This window comes from Gracilinanus agilis, chromosome 5 (assembly GCF_016433145.1).
Source record: "Gracilinanus agilis isolate LMUSP501 chromosome 5, AgileGrace, whole genome shotgun sequence".
NCBI classification, from domain to species: Eukaryota; Metazoa; Chordata; class Mammalia; order Didelphimorphia; family Didelphidae; genus Gracilinanus; species Gracilinanus agilis.
In genome coordinates, this window is record NC_058134.1 from 19,562,165 (window position 1) to 19,582,153 (window position 19,989).

Below are 19,989 nucleotides of genomic sequence, written 5' to 3' on the forward strand. Positions count from 1 at the left end.
CATGGCCAGAAAGGCAACTCGTCAGACTTCACCCAGTGATTTTAAACCTTAAAATGCTCTAGAAATGTGAGTTATTATCATATTGTTATGTCAACATTTACCAATGCAATTACTTAAAAAAAGTAATGACGTTTCCTTAATTAATTTTATTATATATATAAAATATAATTTTACTTAATTACTTTCTTAATTACTTTCCCCTTCCCCTCTAAGTCACCATACATTTTTCATACTCTCTTCTAATGTGGAAAATTCTCCAACACTGCTTTTCATTAACCTGGGTGGGCTGAGAGGATGGCAAGCTGATAAAAAATGGACAAGATGTCTATATTCACTTTATCCAATGGCCAATCTTGGCCCTAGAGAAGAGATGAGAAAATCTATTTCTCCCTTTATCGTACAAAAGTGGAGGGCCATGAGGATGGAGCAACGTATACACAGACAGATTCAGGTGATGGCCTCATTCACTTTGCTAAATGTCCCTCCCCCTCCCCTTTTTTTCACTCTTTATTGTAAGAGATTTGTCACTGGGTACAGAAGGGATGAGGGATTAAAACCAAAATACATAAGATAGAATTTCAATAATTTTAAGTGTCCATTTTAGCACTACTACTCTATAATGTCTTCAACTTTCTGTCACCGGGTGCTGGATTTGGAATAACACAATCTGGGTTCGAATTCTGTCTCTGATATTCACTAATTGTGTGTCCCTGGGTAAGTCACCTCCTTTCTCAAATCCTTAGTTTCTTCGTCTGTAAAATGGGGATAATAATACTTAGACTATCTTCATGTTGATAAAAAGCATTCAAGAAATAGGTTGGCATGCAGAAGGCATTTAATAATTGCTGGATGAATGAGTAATATTCTTTTGGCATTTGGCCAGGGGTAGGAGTGGGAGCCTGATTTCAAACTACACTCGTAACAAAAACACACCAAACCAAAGTTTCCCCTTAAATCACAACCATGAGTCCAGATGAGTTCTCCTTATGCTTTCACTAATGAATTATTGGAGCTCCGTAAATGTGGCCAGCAGCTGTCCTAGGAAAACCATGAACTTAGTGACTTAACATCAACCATCTGATGAGGCTTTGTGTTCCTAAGTGCCGGCTACAGCATCAAAGCCATCGTCAAGGAGATGTTGAGAAGTGTGACAGACTAGAAACCAGATCGACAATCACTGGGTCCTGGGTCTAGAGCTGGAAGCTATCATCTCGTCCAAGGCACTCAAGGGGAACTGAGGCCCAGCGAAGAAAAGTAACTTGCCTGAGATCTCACAAATGATAAATGTTAGAGGTAAGATTTGAACCCAAACCCGTTATTCAAATCCAATGCCCTTTCCATGGTACCATGCTGATTTCTATAGCATCATTTGGCTGAGGACTTTATCATGATTAGGTAAATGGATTTATCCATCCCAAGAGACCAAGTAAATTTAATCATCCACGAACCTGAGTTCCAGCCTATGACTAGCAAAAAGATCACAATGAATAATTCCTCATCAATCAATGGATCAGTCATTCATATTTATTAAGAACATCTATGCCAGACACTCTTCTAGGCATAGGATTATGAGGAAGAAGATGAAGAAAGAAGGAAAACAATGTCTAATCTCAAAGAGTTTGCTGAAGATGATCTCAGCTATAAATAACATAGCTTCAAAGTATGTCAGACAGTCCAGCATTGGGAAAAGCATCCCAAAGGGCAGGTCCTTATTTCAGGCTCTCCTGGGTCCCCGTCCCTCTTACTCAAAGCTCCATATTCTAAAGGATGAGTTTCATCTCATTGTTTTGCTATCGCTGTGAGCCACTTACTATATGATGTCTGGAATGGCCTAATAATAATGGAAATCATGTTAACAGCATATTGTACTTGTAAAAATATTCTTAGGAGGATGTAATGCTCTGTTAATTATCCAGATGTGGAAAGGCACAATGAAAATGGACTTAAAGAAACTTGTAATTATGGGCACTGTCTGACTCTCCTGTCTTACATGTTTCAACAAAATCCACGTCAAGCTTATTAGCCCCCCACCACCCTGGTGCTTTTTGAGAAGACTTGGTTTCGTGTCTGGAGTCGAGATTCAATCAACCCCCTTCAGAAAAAAGAAAAGAAAGAAAGGAAAAAAAAACAGTGTCAGAGAATAAGACTATAATGGAACCAGTCTCCTCTTACAGGAATTTCACATATGTTAGCAGTTACTCCAAGTCTGCTACATTTCTTAGTGAGGTTTAAAAAGAAAAAAAAAATAAAGGAGAAACGGATACAATTACCCCCTCCTACATTCTCATCCTTTCTCATTAGATTTCATAAGGTAAGGGATTCACTGCCCAGTCACACATCTCTGAATGGTGAAAACATTCGTGTGTCCCTAGAAAGTGGCAGAGGAATTTTCACCGGTCCATTCTAAAACTGCCCAAGTTAATGCAAAAGAGTAATTTTGCTCACAACTGAGATGACAAGTTCTGGTACCAATTTGCAGGGCCACCGGGCTGACCCTGAGAGGAAGAGAGGTGGCCCATTATTTGTCCAGATACTGCTGAGACTCTTTGCTGAAGGGGAGCCAACAGGGATGGGCAGATCTCGCCATGGGAGTCACTGTCCTTTAAACATCACCTCTCTCCCTCCCCCTTTCCCCATCCAATTTCCCCAGGAGGAGCTAAGCTGAGAAATTCCTGCTGGACTAAGGTCACATTAATCTTGCCCTCACTCTGGGCAGTACCAAGCCTGCTGAGTTATAAGCTTTGACGACATCACCTCAAGAGCAGAGGAAGGGGGAGGGCAAATGAGTTGACCCATATATATATTATAAAGCTGCCCTGAAGACAACTTATTCCAAACAAATGTGGAGGGAGAGCAGGGGTCCCTATTGATGAAAAACCTTGTCAGGATCTTTAAAATTCTCCAAAACTCGGCACTGGCATGATTAGCACAAGATGTAGCAACTGGGAGGATGAGGTCAGGAAAGGCGAGCCCACTGACTTCACTCAGTCTTCCCGATTCCCTCCAGAGAGAGGAGAGGTGTGATGTTCCAGGAGGGCTGGTCCCCAAATTAGTGAATGAGAAAAGCTAGATTCTCCATGTTGTGGTCAACACCACCACTTCCTAGACATTTCTAGACCATGTGTCATGTAATCTGAGGACCACACTGTAGCAATTTTGAGAAAGAAGGGGAAAGAGGAGGGCTTACTTACGACAGTCTTTGCTTTCACCTAAAAGTCTCCTGTTTCTTTTGCACTGGATCCATGGAAAAGAACAAAGGAGACCAATGGGACTCGACATATGGAAAAAAGTGTCTTGTTCCCCAGCCAAATTTCTGGCTGCTTAGGCTGGCGGGGGAATGAGAACTCTCTCCTAAATGGAGATTATTTTGGGGATTTCTTTGTGTGCTTGGTTGAGTCTTTCTCTGGCAGAAGCCATTAGGGATGCCCCATCACTTGTCCTTACATGTACCCTTGGTACAGTGCCAACAGGGCCCAGCGTAAAACCAGGGAAATCAGCCTATTGTTTCTAATCATGCCCAGAAGTTGCCATTAATCTCACTTTATAGGATGAGTGCTCCAGCCACTCCTACAGATACAACCCCAAGCCGCTGCCAGACTTGCCTGACCATCTTTTGAGCTAACAGTAATTCACAAGAAACAATGGATAGGAAGAATTCAGAGAAGGCTGAGTGATGTAGAAGAAAGGGGAAAACAATATGCATACGCAATGACTATAAAAATGTAAATGGAAAGAGCAATGAAACAGATGGAAGCAAATCCTAGGATTTATACTGACTGAGCTTGGCCAAAGAAAAGAGATGAAAAAATTCACCATCCCCACTTCTCTGAAGATGGGAGGGGGGGGGGTGCTACAGCTATGGAGTAGTGCATACATTATCTGACTCAGTTGACATTTTGATTAGTTTTCCTGAACTGTTTTTTTTTTTTTAATACTCTCTTTTGGGTAGGGAGGTAGCACAATGGATAGAACCCCAGGTCTGGAGTCAGGAAGATTTGGCCTCACTTGGAAGCTGTGTGACCTTGGGTAAGACAATAACCCCGATTTCCTAGTCCTTCTGACTTAGAACTGATATTATAACCGAAGGTAAGGGTTGAATAAACAAATGAAATTTATTCTATTATAAGAAGAATGATATAGGAAATGGTGGCAATGTAAAAACAAAAGAGAGCAATCATTTTTTTAAAGTGATACATTCTCAGTGATGACCTATCAGACCCCAAAGAATCAAAATTGCAGATGAACCAAAGATGGCCAAGACTCGAGTTGTAGCAACCTGCAGGTGATAGTGATTGGTCAGTGGTGATTTGTGTACAAGAAATGGCATGAGGTCTGCCATAAGAGAAATGGGACATTGAACAAAGAAAGGAGGATGTGGGCTGAGGGTATGGAATGGGGGGAAACCAATTGGAACGCCTCTCATTGGCTAGGTCCTTTAGAGAAGAGTTATGAGATATTACAGACATGAAACACGTAGGACAAGAAGGTGCCGGTGGCTTACAGTCTTCACCAATGGACCAAGGACTCACATCAGTGAATTAGATCCTGGCTCCATTGAAGAACCGAAGTGAAATTTAATAGCCTTTATAATGCTTGAACCTCAATACCTTTTCCCCTCACATTTAGAAATCCACTGGGGTACGCTCTCTCCAAGCCACTTTACAAAGACACAGCAATTTACTCCAGGCAATGTTTAAGGAGGCTAACTGCTACTCACACGGTACCCTAAAGTCTTGAAGAGAGTCGGTCGATAAATATTTAATAAGAAGAATAGAAGAATAGCAAGGAGGCCAGTGTCAGTGGATTACAGAGCAGGAAGCAAAATCAAAGAAGACTGGCAAGGCAGGAAAGGACCAGGTTATGAAGAGCTTTTACACTTGATCCCTCAGGTAATGGGGAGCTGCTAGAATTTGCTGAATAGGCACCAACTGGGCCCATTTGATAGCTGAGGGGAAGATGGACTAGAGTTGGGGAGAGCATTGAAGCAAGTGCCTCACCAGCAGCCTACTGCAAAAGCCTGGGCAGGAGGTGATGAGGATCTGGACCAAGCTGGGGGAAGCAGGAGAGGAGAGTATAGGAGAGACGATCCAAAGGTAACATTGACAGGACTAGGCACCGGATTGGATGTGGGTCTGTGAGAATGTCTTTGCAGATGCTACATTAATTTCTATATATTAAGGAGAATTACTGTGTGTTCCTGGGTCTGGGAACAGGGACGGAGATACCACCCAGGTTGCTGCTTTTTACATTTTCTGGTCTTTGGGAATCCCAGAAAAGGTCTTCCTTTTAAACAGAATTTGGTTAATAAATGAAGGGAACAAAGGTTCTTTTTCTGCATATCTGTGGGGATGGAGAGGGGCAAATAGGTTGAGGAACCATCTCTTAATTAGCTATCACCAACTGAAGATGTCTTGGGATGTTCAAGGGAGGGGCTGAATACTGAGTTCCTAAAATTTTTATTTATTTAATTTAATCTTATTTATTTTTTTAAACCCTTACCTTCTGTCTTAGAATCAATGCTGTGTGTTGGTTCCAAGGCAGAAGAGTGGTAAGGGCTAGGCAATGGGGGTCAAGTGACTTACCCAGGGTCACACAGTTAGGAAGTATCTGAGACCAGATTTGAACCCAGAACCTCCCGTCTCTGGGTCTGTCTCTCAATCTACTGAGCCACCCACTTTAGCTACCCCCTAAAAATCTATTTATTAGGCCGCCTGACCCAGTTCAGGCCATCCCTAGTCAGGAGAGAGCCATGGAGACCAGGGCCACTTTATCAGTTATACTGCAGACCTGACCACTCGATCTGATGTAATTAATCAATAAACTTCTCTCCTTACTGCAAAATCAGTCTCTTGAGATAATTTTCATCATACAGGTCATTAGAGAGAGGGACGAGTCAAGGATGACACCTACGTAGTGACTTGGGTGACGGAGAGAATGATGGCACCTTCTGCCACTTAATAAATGCTTATTAACAGACGGATTGGTTGATGGATGGAGGATTTTAAATGGAGAAGCCCCCAAAGTTTTGTCTATTATGAGGGAGAGGGAGCTGAGTGGTAGAGCAGCAAAAGTACTGGCTCTGGAGTCAGGAAGACACACCTCCCCGAGTTCGAATTTGGCCTCGGACACTTACTAGCTGTGCAATTGGGAGCAAGTTAAATTCTCTGTAGCTAAAAAATAAAATAAAATTCTCTGGAATCCAGTTTTTTATAAGATCAAGATAATAATAGTGGCTGCCTCCCAGAGCCGTAGTGAGGCTCAAGTAAGATAATCCATGTAAAGCACTCTGCAAACCTTAAAGCACTATAGAAATGTTCATTATCTTAGTAATACAGTTATTATTGTTATGATGAGTTGATTGAGGGTGGCTTTAAGAGGCCGAGGACCCAAATAAAATCAGTGTCTGAAATGAGTGAAAAGTTTGGTCTTTTATGGTCCACAAGTGTACTGGCTGCAAAATTGCTTGTAAAGAGTATTTGTCGCCTTGTGGACCAGAAGGACGCACCCAGACTTAATTACAAGTCCTGCCAGGAGGAGCCGAATCCCTCCCCATCCCTCGGGGATGTGCCCTGCCCTGCCCTGCCCCTAACTATTCAAAAAGCCCCAAATCAGGGACTCAGGGGGTCTCCTCTCTTCTGCCCATCACCTCCCTGCTACCCTGTGGCCTGGCCAGGCTCATATCAGTGCCAAGATCTCCCCCCCCCCCCATTTCTGCCTCATGAGCTCCAACAGCCAGTCCAGTGACTGGCTCAGAGTGGATCACACTTTTAAAGCAAGTTAATGATGGGAATTAAATGCAGCTTGTTTCCCTTTTTGAAGTCGGTTTTCCTGCCTGGAGGAGGGGTGATTTACCAGCCACATTTGTCTCTCTTTAGAGAAAATTCATTCCAGTTGGTATTTGGGGCAGCAGGAAGGGGAGATGGAAAGGAGGCAAAGATGTTTACTCATTCTCCTCTGAACAGCTTGAAAGCAGACGCTAATAAATTCTGGCTCTGAGCATCTCCACTGGCCAGGCAAGCACAGGGAGCCGATGGAGGTTTGGCTTTTTCTTCTGGTTTGTTTTTCCTTTTTATTAAACAGTTCTGCAGAGATGGAGTTTTCTCCTTATCTCCTAGTTGATGCGGATGGTTTGCCAGAAAGACCCCTCTTTGGGCTCCGGAATTGTTGAAAGATGCCCAGACCAAGAGTACAATGGCACACACTGAGACGGGGCCCCTGTTCATTGCCCCTTTCTAGCTGGTGACATTAAAAGCAAGGGAACATCTTTGCAAGGACCTTTGATAACATCTAGTGTGAGCCCTTCATTTTTTGGGTTAACATCACTGTTACCTCCCAAGAACCCCCAGTCTTCTTCCAGAGAACTAACTCTTCTGGCAAAGACAGTTAAGCAAAACAAACATCACCAAATGGGACAGAGCATGCAGGTTTCCTCCTCTGCAGTCTACCCCCACTCTATTGAGAGGAATACGGTTAGGAGGGACCCTAAAGATCATCTATACCAGACGTGTCAAACCCAAAGTACCCACAAAATGAACGCAGCCTCCGGCACAACCTCACTGCTATCTAAGTGACGAAGGAAGGAAAGGAGGGAGGGAGAGAATCTGGAACTTCCCATTTTAAAAAATGTTAAAAATAGTTTTTACATATAATTGGGAAAAAATAAAATATAATTTGAAACATCAAGAAAAAAGAATAAAGCTACATGGAAGATTAAATCTTCAAAATGAGTGCAGCCCAAACAGATTTAAACGTAATTTGGAAATGTTTAAAAAAAATTAAAATATAATACAACCTACATGATGTTAATTTGTGGTTTTCTGTGTCAAATGCAGCTGTTTCTGTTTGAGCCTGACACCTCTGCTCTGCACCATTCCCTTCATTTTACAGCTGAAAAACCAGGCTCACAGGGACTTTCCCAGGGCTACACAGAGAGTAAGTTTTACTACCACTCCTCAGGAATGAAGACTCAAACCCCTCCATCAGCAGATGATGCAACGATGGCTCCTTTTCTACAAAACTTACTCCGACCGTGGCATCCTAAGAGCGGCAGTTGCATAGAAAACCCCAAAGAGGACAGGCGAGGGACATGAGAACAGTAGTTTGATGGGAGATAACAGATGATCTGAGAACACAATTATCTGAGAACAATAAATGCCTGAGAATTGGTTGCTTCTCTTTCTGAATTATAATACAGAGTGGAGTAGAGATAATGGGAGAAGGGGCAGGTGGGCACTTTCTGCAGCAGAGTAAAAAGACCTCCAACTCCTGGGTTGGAGATCAGAGTGCTTAGGTTATGGGATGAACTTTTAAAAAAAGTTCAGAGAGTGCCCAAATAACTCATATCTGAAATCCAAAGAGTTTGCCTTCCTTTACTCCTGAAATAATTTTTCATCAAAAAATATTGACTTTCTCAAGCATGTATTGTGCCCCTCTTCCCTTGTAGCAGAATGTAATCTCCTTGAGGCCAGGAGGTGTTTCATTTCAGGTCTTTGGGTTGGCAGTTTTCTTTTCACAAAGTGGGCACTTTGTGGTCTTGAATTCAATTAAGTGATTTGTCCAAAATCAAGGGTAATAAGGGGCAGAGCCAGAATTACTAGTACAACCTGAATGTTTTTTTCCACTAGCCCCCACTGCCTCCCAAATGGGACTCAGTAGGGTGCCCATTTTGCTTCTGCCCCAAACAACATCTAGCTAGGTATTTTGGAGAGCAACAGCTGGAGTACCATTAGCAGACCCTCCTCTATGCCTACTCTAGGAGTGAACAAAGACTATCCTGAGAGTGCAGACCAAGAGACCCAATGATCTGATCAGGGGCATCTTTGGAGTTGGGCTCCTCAGTCCTTCTTCCTGAATTGTAGGGGATTCACAGAGGTCCACGTTCTTTGGGAATTCAGGGATTATTTTCCTTTGAGTCCTTAAAAAGTCAGTTCAGGCAGGAACTGCCTATCTGTGTGTCCTGGCTGAACTTCCTTCCCCTAAACTCATTCCCCAGTTGGATGCCAAGGGAAAGATGACTGATGATTAGTGTCAGAGCTCCATAACTTTTAAAAAAGAATCCTACTGGGGCAGCTAGGTGGCTCAATGGATAGACCACAATCAGAAGGACATGGATTCAAATTTAGCCTCAGATACTTCCTGGCTCTGTGATACTGGGTAAGTGACAACCCAACTGCAGGGAAGGAAGGAAGGAAGGAAGGAAGGAAGGAAGGAAGGAAGGAAGGAAGGAAGGAAGGAAGGAAGGAATTCTATCACTTAAAACTAAGTAGACACCCATCATTTGGCTATGTAATGGAAATGATTGTTATATAAGAAATGATAAATGAGAAGATTTCAGAGAAACTTGGGAAGATTTATATGAACTGATGCAAAGTAAATTGAGAAGGGCCAGGAGAAAAATGTATACTGGTACAATAGTATTATAATAACAAATAACTTTGAAAGACTTAGGAATTCTGATCAATACACTGACCAATTACAATTCCACTAAAGATAAAGACTATTAACTATCTCCTGACAGAGAGCTGGTGAACTCAAGGTATGAAATAAGATGTATTTATTGCCATAACCAGCACAGAAATTTGTTTTGCTTGATTACACAAATTTGTTACCAGGGTGTTGTTTTTCTCCTTTTTCATTTAGAAGAAGAGATTAATTTAATTAATTAACAAATTAATATTTGTTGATGATGTTATTCATTGGAAAATGATAAAAAAATTTAATTCACCAAATGTAAATGTCTAACACTTACTTTTTTTTCATGAAAACAATGTTAGTCTAGAAAGGAGAAAATAATCCAGTTCCCCCCACCCTCCCAAAGGTGAACTCAGCTTAAGATGTCACTTTGAAGGCATAGGGTTCTTTGCGAGTATTAATCTTGGCAGTGGAAAATGTAAAAAAAAAAAATTTTAATAAAAGATTCTTTTCCACACACGGGACGGAATTACATGCATAAAACCACCATGCAGAAAGAGAATAGATGTGCCAAAATCTCTGTCCAAGACTTGGCTTGGGAAAGTCAAACAGTCTCATTCATAACTTGTCCGTGTTATTTGCAAGGCAGGGAATCTTGCGAGAAGCCGATTACCCTTAGGCTGGGTGGATGGACCCCGGCAGAGAGAGCACCCAGGTCCACACTGGTTGCTGCATCAAGCTGTCATCCCAAGTGATCTCGCCACTAGGTGAGGCAGAGTGCCCGAATGGGTTGTTGCCTCCAGCACGTCCCAGGAGTTGTGACAAGCCGGGTCGACTTTGTAATATTGTGGCGTGATTACAAAACCTTTGCCGATTTTCTCTAACAGCCGTAGTAAATGGACATTCAGGAAACATGGACCACTGAAACCCAGATAATTCCCCAAATGTATCTAAATCCATATGTAAGAGGCAAAGGATACCTTCCCAAACTGCTGCCTCCTTCAGTTCCATTCAGTAAGGGTTTATGAAGCTTAATAGGCAATTAGGTGACATAGTAGATAGAATATCCCACTTCGAAGTAGGAAGACCTGAGTTCAAATTCTGCTTCAGATACCTACTAGCTATGTGATCCTGGACAAGTCAATTAATCTTTCTGCCTCAGTTTCCACAATTGTAAAATGATGATCATAATAGCACCCACCTCCTGAGGTTGTGATCAGGATCGAACAAGTTAAGATTTGTAAAGCACTTGGCAGATTTTAAAGCCCTCTATAAATTCTTGCTATCGTGGTGGGGAGTGAACAAATATTTGGTAAGCATTTACCTACCAGGCACATTTTTGGACTCCTGCTATGTGCCAGGCACTGTGGTGGACACTTTATAAATATTATTTCTCTTGAGCACTATTATTTTATGTCATGTTATATTATGTTGTTACTATATATATATCCCCACAGATTACAGACTGGTTCCTAGAAAGACCCTTAGAAGTCACTGAGTCCTTTGTTGTCCAGTTATTTTCAGTCATGTCTGACTCTCCCTGACCCTATTTGGGATTTTCTTGGCAGAGATACTGGAGTAGTTTGCCAATTTCTTCCTCCAGTTAATTTTATAGATGAGGAAACTGAGGCTGACAAGATTAAGTGGCTTGCCCCGGGTCACGCAGCTAATTAATGTTTAAGTCTAGGGTTTTTTTTTTTTTTTACTCTATTTGGGGTTTTCTAGGCAAAGATACTGGAGTGGCTTGTCATTTCCTTCTCCAGTTCATTTTACAGATGAGGAAACTGAGGCCAGCAGTTAAGTGATTTGCCCAAAGTCACACAGCTAGCAAGAATCTGAGCCACTGAGTCCAACCACATCAATTTAACAGGTAAGGAAACTGAGGCTGAGAGAGGTAAGTAATTTCTTTCTGGGCACCCCAGAGCTAGTCCTCTTCATTCCTGTCTCTGGCAGAGCTCAAAGTGAAGCAGAAAGCAGGATGAGAATGAATTGATCCTAGCCTGAATTATCCATGAGCTGGTTAATTAGCTCCTCAATAATCAGCATGTCATTGTGGAAGGAGAGCCTGCCAAGGAGCCTGCTAATAGGAGAAGTCTGAGCCCCCACTAGAGACTCCAGTCTTGCTCCCTCCCTCATCTCTCCTGGTCAGGAGGAAGCCTCCCTTCCTCGAGTTTCCATTTCAGAAGTCAGTGTGGATCAGATCTCACCCCCGATGCTTATGAGCTGTGTGACTTTGATGCCCCTGGACCTCAGTTTCCCCACCTGTAAATGATGGGGTTGGCCTCTATAGCTTCTAAAGCTCCTTCCAGCTCTCGATCCATCAGGGTGTCATCTTCTGATGGCCCCCTAATCTTTTTCTGGAGCACATCAAATGTTACAAAGACTGACTTCAGTCTAGATAGTATCTGATCCTCCTGAGAAAGCAAAATTTGCACTCACCTCTCCAGTGGCATAGAAATCATTCTTCCTGTACTCTGGAAACAGCTGGAAAAACTGAGTGAGGGCACTGCAGGAAAAGGGAAAATAATCATGATAAATTGGGGCCAAAATAAAATTAAACAGACAAACAACCCATCAACCTACAAGCATTTAGTAGGCACCTGCTGAATGCCAGGCACTGGAGCTTTAAAGAAAAAAAAAATTGAAACAGGCTCTGGGTTCAAAGTACTACCATTCTATCAGGGGAAACAAGATGCTCACATACGGATATAAAAATGCACACAAAGTAAATACAAGGCAATTTCTTAGCAGAAGCCCATTTAAACTAAGTAGGAACCCGTGAACCCAGCAGGTAAAACTTGGATCTGTCTTGGTGAAAACAAGTCAAGTGTGAGACTGCCCGGAGGAAATTGAAGGCAAGGACCTTGCCTGGCTAAGTCCTGTTTCCAAAGCCCCAGATGGCCAATGTAATCAGTTCTGTGCTGGAACAAACAAAGCCAATTCCACAAATATATTGAACGGAGCCAATAAGAGACGGTTCCCCGCAGCCCCCTGAGAGCTGCAGTGACTGTTCAATAAACGCTTCCTGGTCGGCTGGTTTCACAGGAAAGGGACAAGCAGATTGTCAATTTCAGGCGAGCCATGAACATGATTAAACATATTAATCAATCAACAAGGGTCCAAGTACCTTGTGCCAGGCTAAACTAATAGGAGATTGGACAAAATAGAGGGCAGATTTCTGTTAAACAGAAGCACAGGGGAAAGGATCTTCCCATCATATGGCCAAAAGTAGAGGACAGGGGCAACTAGGTGACTCACTGCATTAACAGTCAAGGCTAGAGGTTGGAGGTTCTGGGTTCAAATCTAGCCTCAAACACGTCCTAGCTGTGTGGTATTGGGCAAGTCATTTAACCTCTGTATGCCTAGGAGGCAGCTAGGTGGCTCAGTGGATGAAGTGCTGGGTCTGGAGATAGATCGTGGGTTCAAATGTGGCCTCAGATACTTTCTACCTGTGTGACCCTGGGCAAGTCCCTTACCCCCAAATGCCTAGCCCTTGCCACTCTTGTGTCCTAGAACTGATACTAAGCCAAAAGGTAAGGGTTACTTCAAAAATAAAACTAGAGGACAGAGCTTTCACAGAGAGAATTCAACACAGCGTGTATGCAAAGCAAATCAAAATGAACCGTGGGTTGGGCAAGAATGAACATCTGAAGCAACTCATGTCTTAGACAGGACACGGCAGTGAAAACTGACCCTTGAAGGCTCCTCTGTGGCCTGGTCATGAGGTCCGAGGGGCCACTAACAGCTGAGAGGAAGATACGAGGTACACAGTACAAACCGTACTCCGTCTTCCCCAAAATGGAGAAACTGGGCTCGGATTCCAAAGAGTTCCAGCTTCCAATCCTGCCTCAGAGGCACACTCATGGGACCGTGGACACAGTCACCTAATCTTCCTGAAAGTTTCTTCATGTCTAAAATGTGAATAATACCATCTAACTCAAGGGTTGTTGTAAGAACCAAATGAGATCCCTGAGGGCGGCTTGGTGGCTCAGTGGATAGAGACAAGCCTGGAAGTCAGAAGGTTCTGGGTTCAAATGTGGCCTCTGACACCTGGGTGACCTTGGACAAGTCTCTTAAGCCCCCTTGCCTAGCCCTTATCACTCTTCTGCCTTGAAACCAATACTTAGTACTGATTCTGAGACAGAAGTTAAGTGTTTAAAAAAAAAGATCACAGATGCAAAATGCTTTGTCTACCAGGACACACTCTAGAACCACCAGCTAAGTGTTCTGGCCCCTTGGGAAGAGGGAAAAGAGGAGGTGACTGTATCCATTTTTACAGAGAGAACGCCAAGTGCTCTGGAAACCTAATTACACCCTTAGTCTGGAAGTGCGGGAAGGATGGAGAAGTCGTCGACGTCTCTCCTGATGGAGACACACATTCAACAGATCCTCCGGATTCTAGAAACAGACCATGAAGGCAAACTTCTGGGGAAAGACTGGGGAGCAGCTAGAGTCTGAGGCAAGGCCAGCTCAGAGCCCCAAATGGAGATGGAAGGAAACGGTCCTCAGGAGCTTCAGCGCTGGAGGCCATTTGGGCCAAATCCCTCATTTTATTTATTTATTTTTTTAAACCTTTACCTTCTGTCTCAGAGTCAATACTGTGTATTGGCTCCAAGGCAGAAGAGTGATAAGGGTAGGCAATGGGGGTCAAGTGACTTGCCCAGGGTCACACAGCTGGGAAGTGGCTGAGGTCAGATTCGAACCTAGAACCTCCTGTCTCTACGCCTGGCTCTCAATCCACTGAGCTACCCAGCTGCCTCCCAAATCCCTCATTTTTACAGATAAGGAAATTGAGCTCTCCCAAGGGGAAGTCATCTGCCTAAAATCACACCACGCTGGGAGTAAAACCCACTGACCCTGAGTTTCTGAGTCAATGCCTTATGAAGAACAGCTGAGGTAACAGATGTAGAACATTTACAATACTTGCAGTGCTGGCTTTTACTACTACTATTATTGTTGTTGTTATTATTGTCTGAAAAAACTAGGATTGCTTAGCCTGGAAAAGGGAAGACCTGATGGGGGCTGGGAAAAGGAAACGGGACATTAGCTGACTGGAAATATTTAGATTTGTGCAGAAGAGGGATTAATTAGACTTGTTTTGTTTCTTTTCAAAGATCAAAGCCAGGAGCACTGAATGCCCAGAAATGGCAAAGACACAAATTGAAGGTTGGTGAGAGAAAAACAGAGCCGACCCAAAGCAGAACAGGCTGCCTGGGGAGATGGATGCTGGGTTTGCTCTCCTTTGCAGCCTCCACGGAGAGGCTGGATGACGGCTGGTTGGATCTATTGGGTGAGCTGAGCCTGTGAAGACCCTTTCAGTGGAGGATTCTGGGACCTCCCAACTCAGGGCTCCTCAACCTGGGTCAAAAGGCCTCCAAAGAGAAAATGACTTTCCCAAACCACACAGACCAGAATAAACAGCAAGAGCCACTGCCCCGATCGCCCAAAAGGTGGCTAGAAGTAGGAGAGGAAAAAAATGGGGTCAGGCAAGAAATAACACCAAAATAACAACAGAAAGGTGGGCTCTGAAGGACAAGAATCCGGCTGACTCTAAACACATGAATTAAGACAGAAGGAAAAAACAATCTGCTGAAACTCTGTGACTCTAAAAATGAGAGAATCGGGGGCTTTGGAGTTGACTTTGCTTTTTTCCCTTCTCTAAAGAGAGAGAAACAAGAGGGGGCTTCAGATCTCGCTACACGCTGTGGTTCAAGAAGTGATGGGGACCTTCCCACCGAGATGAAAGCCAGGTAGCTGCTTCAGAACCTCCGGAAGGTGAAAGGTCAGAGGGCACCCAGAGGCGAGCTGGACCCCTGCAATGACCCCCATCCCATGGTCCAAAAGGTCTTCTCTACACCCCACCTGAGGCGACTCTGTCTCCCCTCACACTCAGACTGTGGAGTGTGTTGGCATTCGTCTTTATTTATTGTCCTGGTGGAGCCTGGAGCCATTAAGTTTTGTAAACCGCCTGTTGGAGATAGAAATAAGGCTTCCCCCTCTCGCCCCAAAGCTAATCACTACTGTTCCTCTCTATTTTCCTGTTGGCTGGGAGGCAGAGGCAGATTTAATATACGAAATCCCACCAGAGCTCGCTTTGTCAGTTTATGGACTGTTTCCTCCAAGAATCTGACTTGAGCGCTTCTACTGGATGGTCTCCAGGGTCCCTCCCAGCATGAAAATTCTGTTCTTCTAAGGCCATCGGCTTTATTGGATGAACTGACTGGAGACGGTAATTACGCTCTTGATGTCACTATAACAACAGGGTAGAAAATGGAGAAAGTTATGGCAGTCTGCCCTCCTTGCCCTTGGAAAAGCATCATAAAGGGTTTTATGGGGTCAAGGGCTTGGAGAATGGAAAAATGAAACATCAAATAACGTACCTTTGCCAAGCCGACAAAATGTTTCACTGGATTAATATGATTAGATTCAGGGAGGGATGTAGAGAAAGAACTGGAAGGAAATTCGAAAGTCATCTAGTCCAACCCCCTTGTTTTATGGAAGAAGAAACTGAGGCTCAGAAGAAGTGAAATCATTTTCCCAAGGTCAGTGGAAGAGCTGGGCTTCTCCATGTGAGAGCTGTCGTGGGGCGGGAGGAGACAGCCATGCCCTTCGGAAAAGAAGGAGAAGAGGAGAGACGGAGGAAAGAAGAAAGGAGGAGAAGAAAGAGAGGGAAAGAGTAGTTAAGGAGGAAGGGGAGAATAAGGAGAGGAAGAGAAGAATGAGGAGGAAGAAGGGGTAGAAGAAAGGAGGAGAAGAAAGAGAGGGAAAGAGTGGTTAAAAAGGAAGGGGAGAATAAGGAGAGGAAGAGAAGAATGAGGAGGAAGAAGGGGTAGAAGAAAGGAGGAGAAGAAAGAGAGGGAAAGAGTAGTTAAGGAGGAAGGGGAGAATAAGGAGAGGAAGAGAAGAATGAGGAGGAAGAAGGGGTAGAAGAAAGGAGGAGAAGAAAGAGAGGGAAAGAGTAGTTAAGGAGGAAGGGGAGAATAAGGAAAGGAAGAGAAGAATGAGGAGGAAGAAGGGGTAGAAGAAAGGAGGAGAAGAAAGAGAGGGAAAGAGTGGTTAAAAAGGAAGGGGAGAATAAGGAGAGGAAGGGAAGAATGAGGAGGAAGAAGGGGTAGAAGAAAGGAGGAGAGTTTTTCTGACTCCAGATCAAGACTGTCTCTACTGGACCCCACCGACCTGGTTGGCTTCCAAATGGGGAGCTCTAGGATGCAGAGCTGGGAGGGCCTTTAGAGGTCCTTCAGTCCATCCCCTCCCTGATTTAGGAGTAGGAATCTGAGGCCAAGAAAAATGAAGGGATTTGCCCAAGGACACACAGGTAGCAGGAAGCTAGGTTAGAACTTGGATCTAAGTTTTCTTTATTATATTTTCAGTATTCTTTGAATTCCAGGAAGGTTTCCAGACAAACCTCTGAGATTCTTGATTTTTGAATTTGATTTTCCAAATGATCAGAAAAGGGTTTCTCCACCCCCCCTCCCCCCACTAACCAAGTCCCATTCTAATATTTCAACATGACTTTGAGTCCTTGAAGGCTAGACTTAGGAAGCCTGAAATCTAGCAGGTTCTACCAAGCTGAGAAGATTTCAAGGACAAATTTTGGTTCTATTTGGTTGTATTAGACAAAATATAAGGAGTCGAGAGACCTGAGTTCAAATTCTCACGCCGCTACTCCTGGGGTCATTACTTTACTTTTTTTGCATTCAGTGCCTTCATCTGTAAAATAAGGAGATTGGAAAAGATGACCTCTAAAATCACATAAGCCCACCAAAGATACCACAACCGCATAGAGAAAACACAGCAACAGAGCCTGTTCTCAACTATTCCAAGCTACAACAATGGCAAAAGCCCTCTGAAGAAAAAAAGTCTTAAATAAGCAAAGAGATCAAACTTGGTCCCATCAGGGAATACTGGAAAGTGCCTTTTACAGAAAGTTTAGAAATTCTGATCTTTGGATGCCCAGGTCTGCTGAGCTCCCTGAACATCTGAGTAGAAGCAAGGCAGGACAGCACGATCTGTCTCCCAAAGCCCGGCTCTGGCTTGTGTTGGGGTCTCCCAGGTGGTCACCACTGGCATGGGCCAGAGGCCAGGTTTGGACCCAGAGCTTCTCAGCGCCGAGGCGGAGCCTCCACGCCCTCTGCCCATCACGTCTCCGCTTCGATGTTGCTCCCCGGACCCCTGGCAGAACCGAGGCCCCGGGACGGCCAGGACCGGCCGTGGGATCTCCTTGAATGCCAGCATCTGGCCCGGCGCCTCACACGAGGTAGGTGCCTCGTCAATGCTTCGTGCTTTCAGCGTGATTGGCCGGACCCGGGCGTTGTTCTAAACTAACGATCCGGGCTCCTCTTTGGGCCGCCTCGTCCCCCCCTCCTACCCAGGAGTTTGAACCTGGTAAGGAAGAGCTAAAAGAGGGAGGTGCGGGGGGACGGCAGCAGCTCCGCAGAGCTGCCGAGAGGAGAGGCCGGCGCCCACCCCGCCTCCCCTCTGGGACCAGCTTGGCCATCAAACACGCATGCGCCAGGGGGACTTTTCAGGTAGAGAAAGGTGACTTCCACCGGAGGGAGGCTCCAACTGAGGACGCCTCCTCCAGGCAGGCACCTGCCTCCAACCCCCGTCTGGATAGATGGAGAACATGCTCACACACATGCATATACTATACAGACATGGCGTACGTAGGGCACACATTCAGAGAGACACTTGCACACCGGTTCATACACTCACATGTATTCTCACACATATTCACATTGTTGTGAGGGTTATTTAGCAATTTATTTGGTGTTAGTGTTGGACTTAGCAGGAAGGGCTGGAGGGTTCCAAGATGGAATGAAGGAGCAGGAAGGGGCTTGTGCTCTGGGAGAGACTCCATAGTGGTTGGACATAACTGTTGCTAACCCTGGAAGATCTCAGAGTTAGGGAAACCTGCCTCCAGACTCCCTGGAGGCTGAGAGGGGAGGCTTCCAGCAAGTGGACAAGACCTGCAGAGCTGCTCCAAGTGGGGAAGGGGTTTGGGATCTGGTGGGCAGCACGGCAAGCTCACTCCCTACCTGGGTACCTTGGACCACCCTGGCTCTTGGCATCCCGAGACCATCCTTGGCTAACCGTGAGCCCCAAAGCCGCCCTCAGGCCCTGGAGCTGTGCTGGCCAAGCCTGGCTGGAACCGGGTCTGAAGCAGCCCCCCAGTGACTCCAGGACTGACTGCTCCTTTGGGCGCTGCCTGGCTTGGGCCACTTAGATCAGAGAAGTCAAGTCCTCCCCTGGCCTGTGGTTCGCCCCTTCGGTTTTCTAGTGCAGACGCCCCCCTCCCATCCTTTATTTAGTTACCCTCAATTAAACTGTATGAACTTTACCTTTGCCTGCTGGTTCCCTGGAGCCTGGCCTGGGTGAGCTGGGCGACCGCTGGCCCAACTGCCATTCCTGTGTCTGATAAAGCAGCGAGCCTGGCCTCCCTGTCCTGGTCGGTCCTGCCTCTCCTGCGACCCAGTGTGTGCCCACAAGCCACTTAGGTTATAGTTTAACATCCCTGGTGCCCCACCTTTACACCATGCACACGCACCTCCACTTATACATGTTCCCCATATACACCCACACACGACACACCTTCTCACACTCAGTTATATACACCATGTATTCACACATATATGTACATCCATCCCACATCATACACAGACACTCTCATCTACACATCCATATCCACATGCATGACACACCTTCTCACACTCATCCCTATCCCCACAGCCCTACAGCACTCACACACATGCACATTTGTACACATGCACAGCATACAAACACAACCTCGCACACAGGCACATTCACATGCGTGTACAATCACATTCACACACATGCACAGCAATACACACAATCTCACACACTTACATACATGCACATTAACATGCATATACAGCATGCACACACCATCACACATATGTCCAATCACACACAATCTCACATGACCACGTGCACCATACACACAATCTCACACATGCACACAACACACAATATCACATGTACAACATGCACAATCTCACACACATGCACACTCGCACACATGTCCAACCACACACAATCTCATCCAATCTCACATGCACAGCACACACAATGTCACACACGCACACACTGCACAATCTCACACATGCACAGCACGCACACAATAATGCACACAATCTCACATGCATAGCGCATGAATCACACATACACACTGCATACTCTCAGACACGCACAGCACACACACAATTATACACACAATCTCACATGCATGACACACACAATGTCACACATGCACAATCTCAGACATGCATAGCACAGACACTTATACATACAATCTCACACACATACATACTCACACACATGTCCAATCGCACACAATCTCACATGAAGAGCACACACAATGTCACACATGCACACACTGCAAAATCTCAGACATGCACAGCACACAACTATACACACAGTATCACGCATGCACACACAATTATGCACACAGTCTCACATGCATGCACACCCACACACACATGTCCAATTGCACACAATCTCACATGCCTAGCACACAATGTCACACATGCGCACTGCACATTCGCACACACACACAAT

General features: G+C 44.8%; 1 protein-coding gene across 1 annotated transcript in view; it reads right to left on the bottom strand.

The window, feature by feature from the left end:
- The window catches only part of CPVL (carboxypeptidase vitellogenic like), a 196,919-nt gene that overhangs the window by 116,971 nt on the left and 59,959 nt on the right, over positions 1 to 19,989 (bottom strand). Inside the window, exon 7 of the mRNA XM_044678865.1 lies at positions 11,851 to 11,917. Coding sequence (XP_044534800.1) covers positions 11,851 to 11,917 — 67 coding nt within the window. The remainder of the gene's footprint in view (positions 1 to 11,850; positions 11,918 to 19,989) is intronic.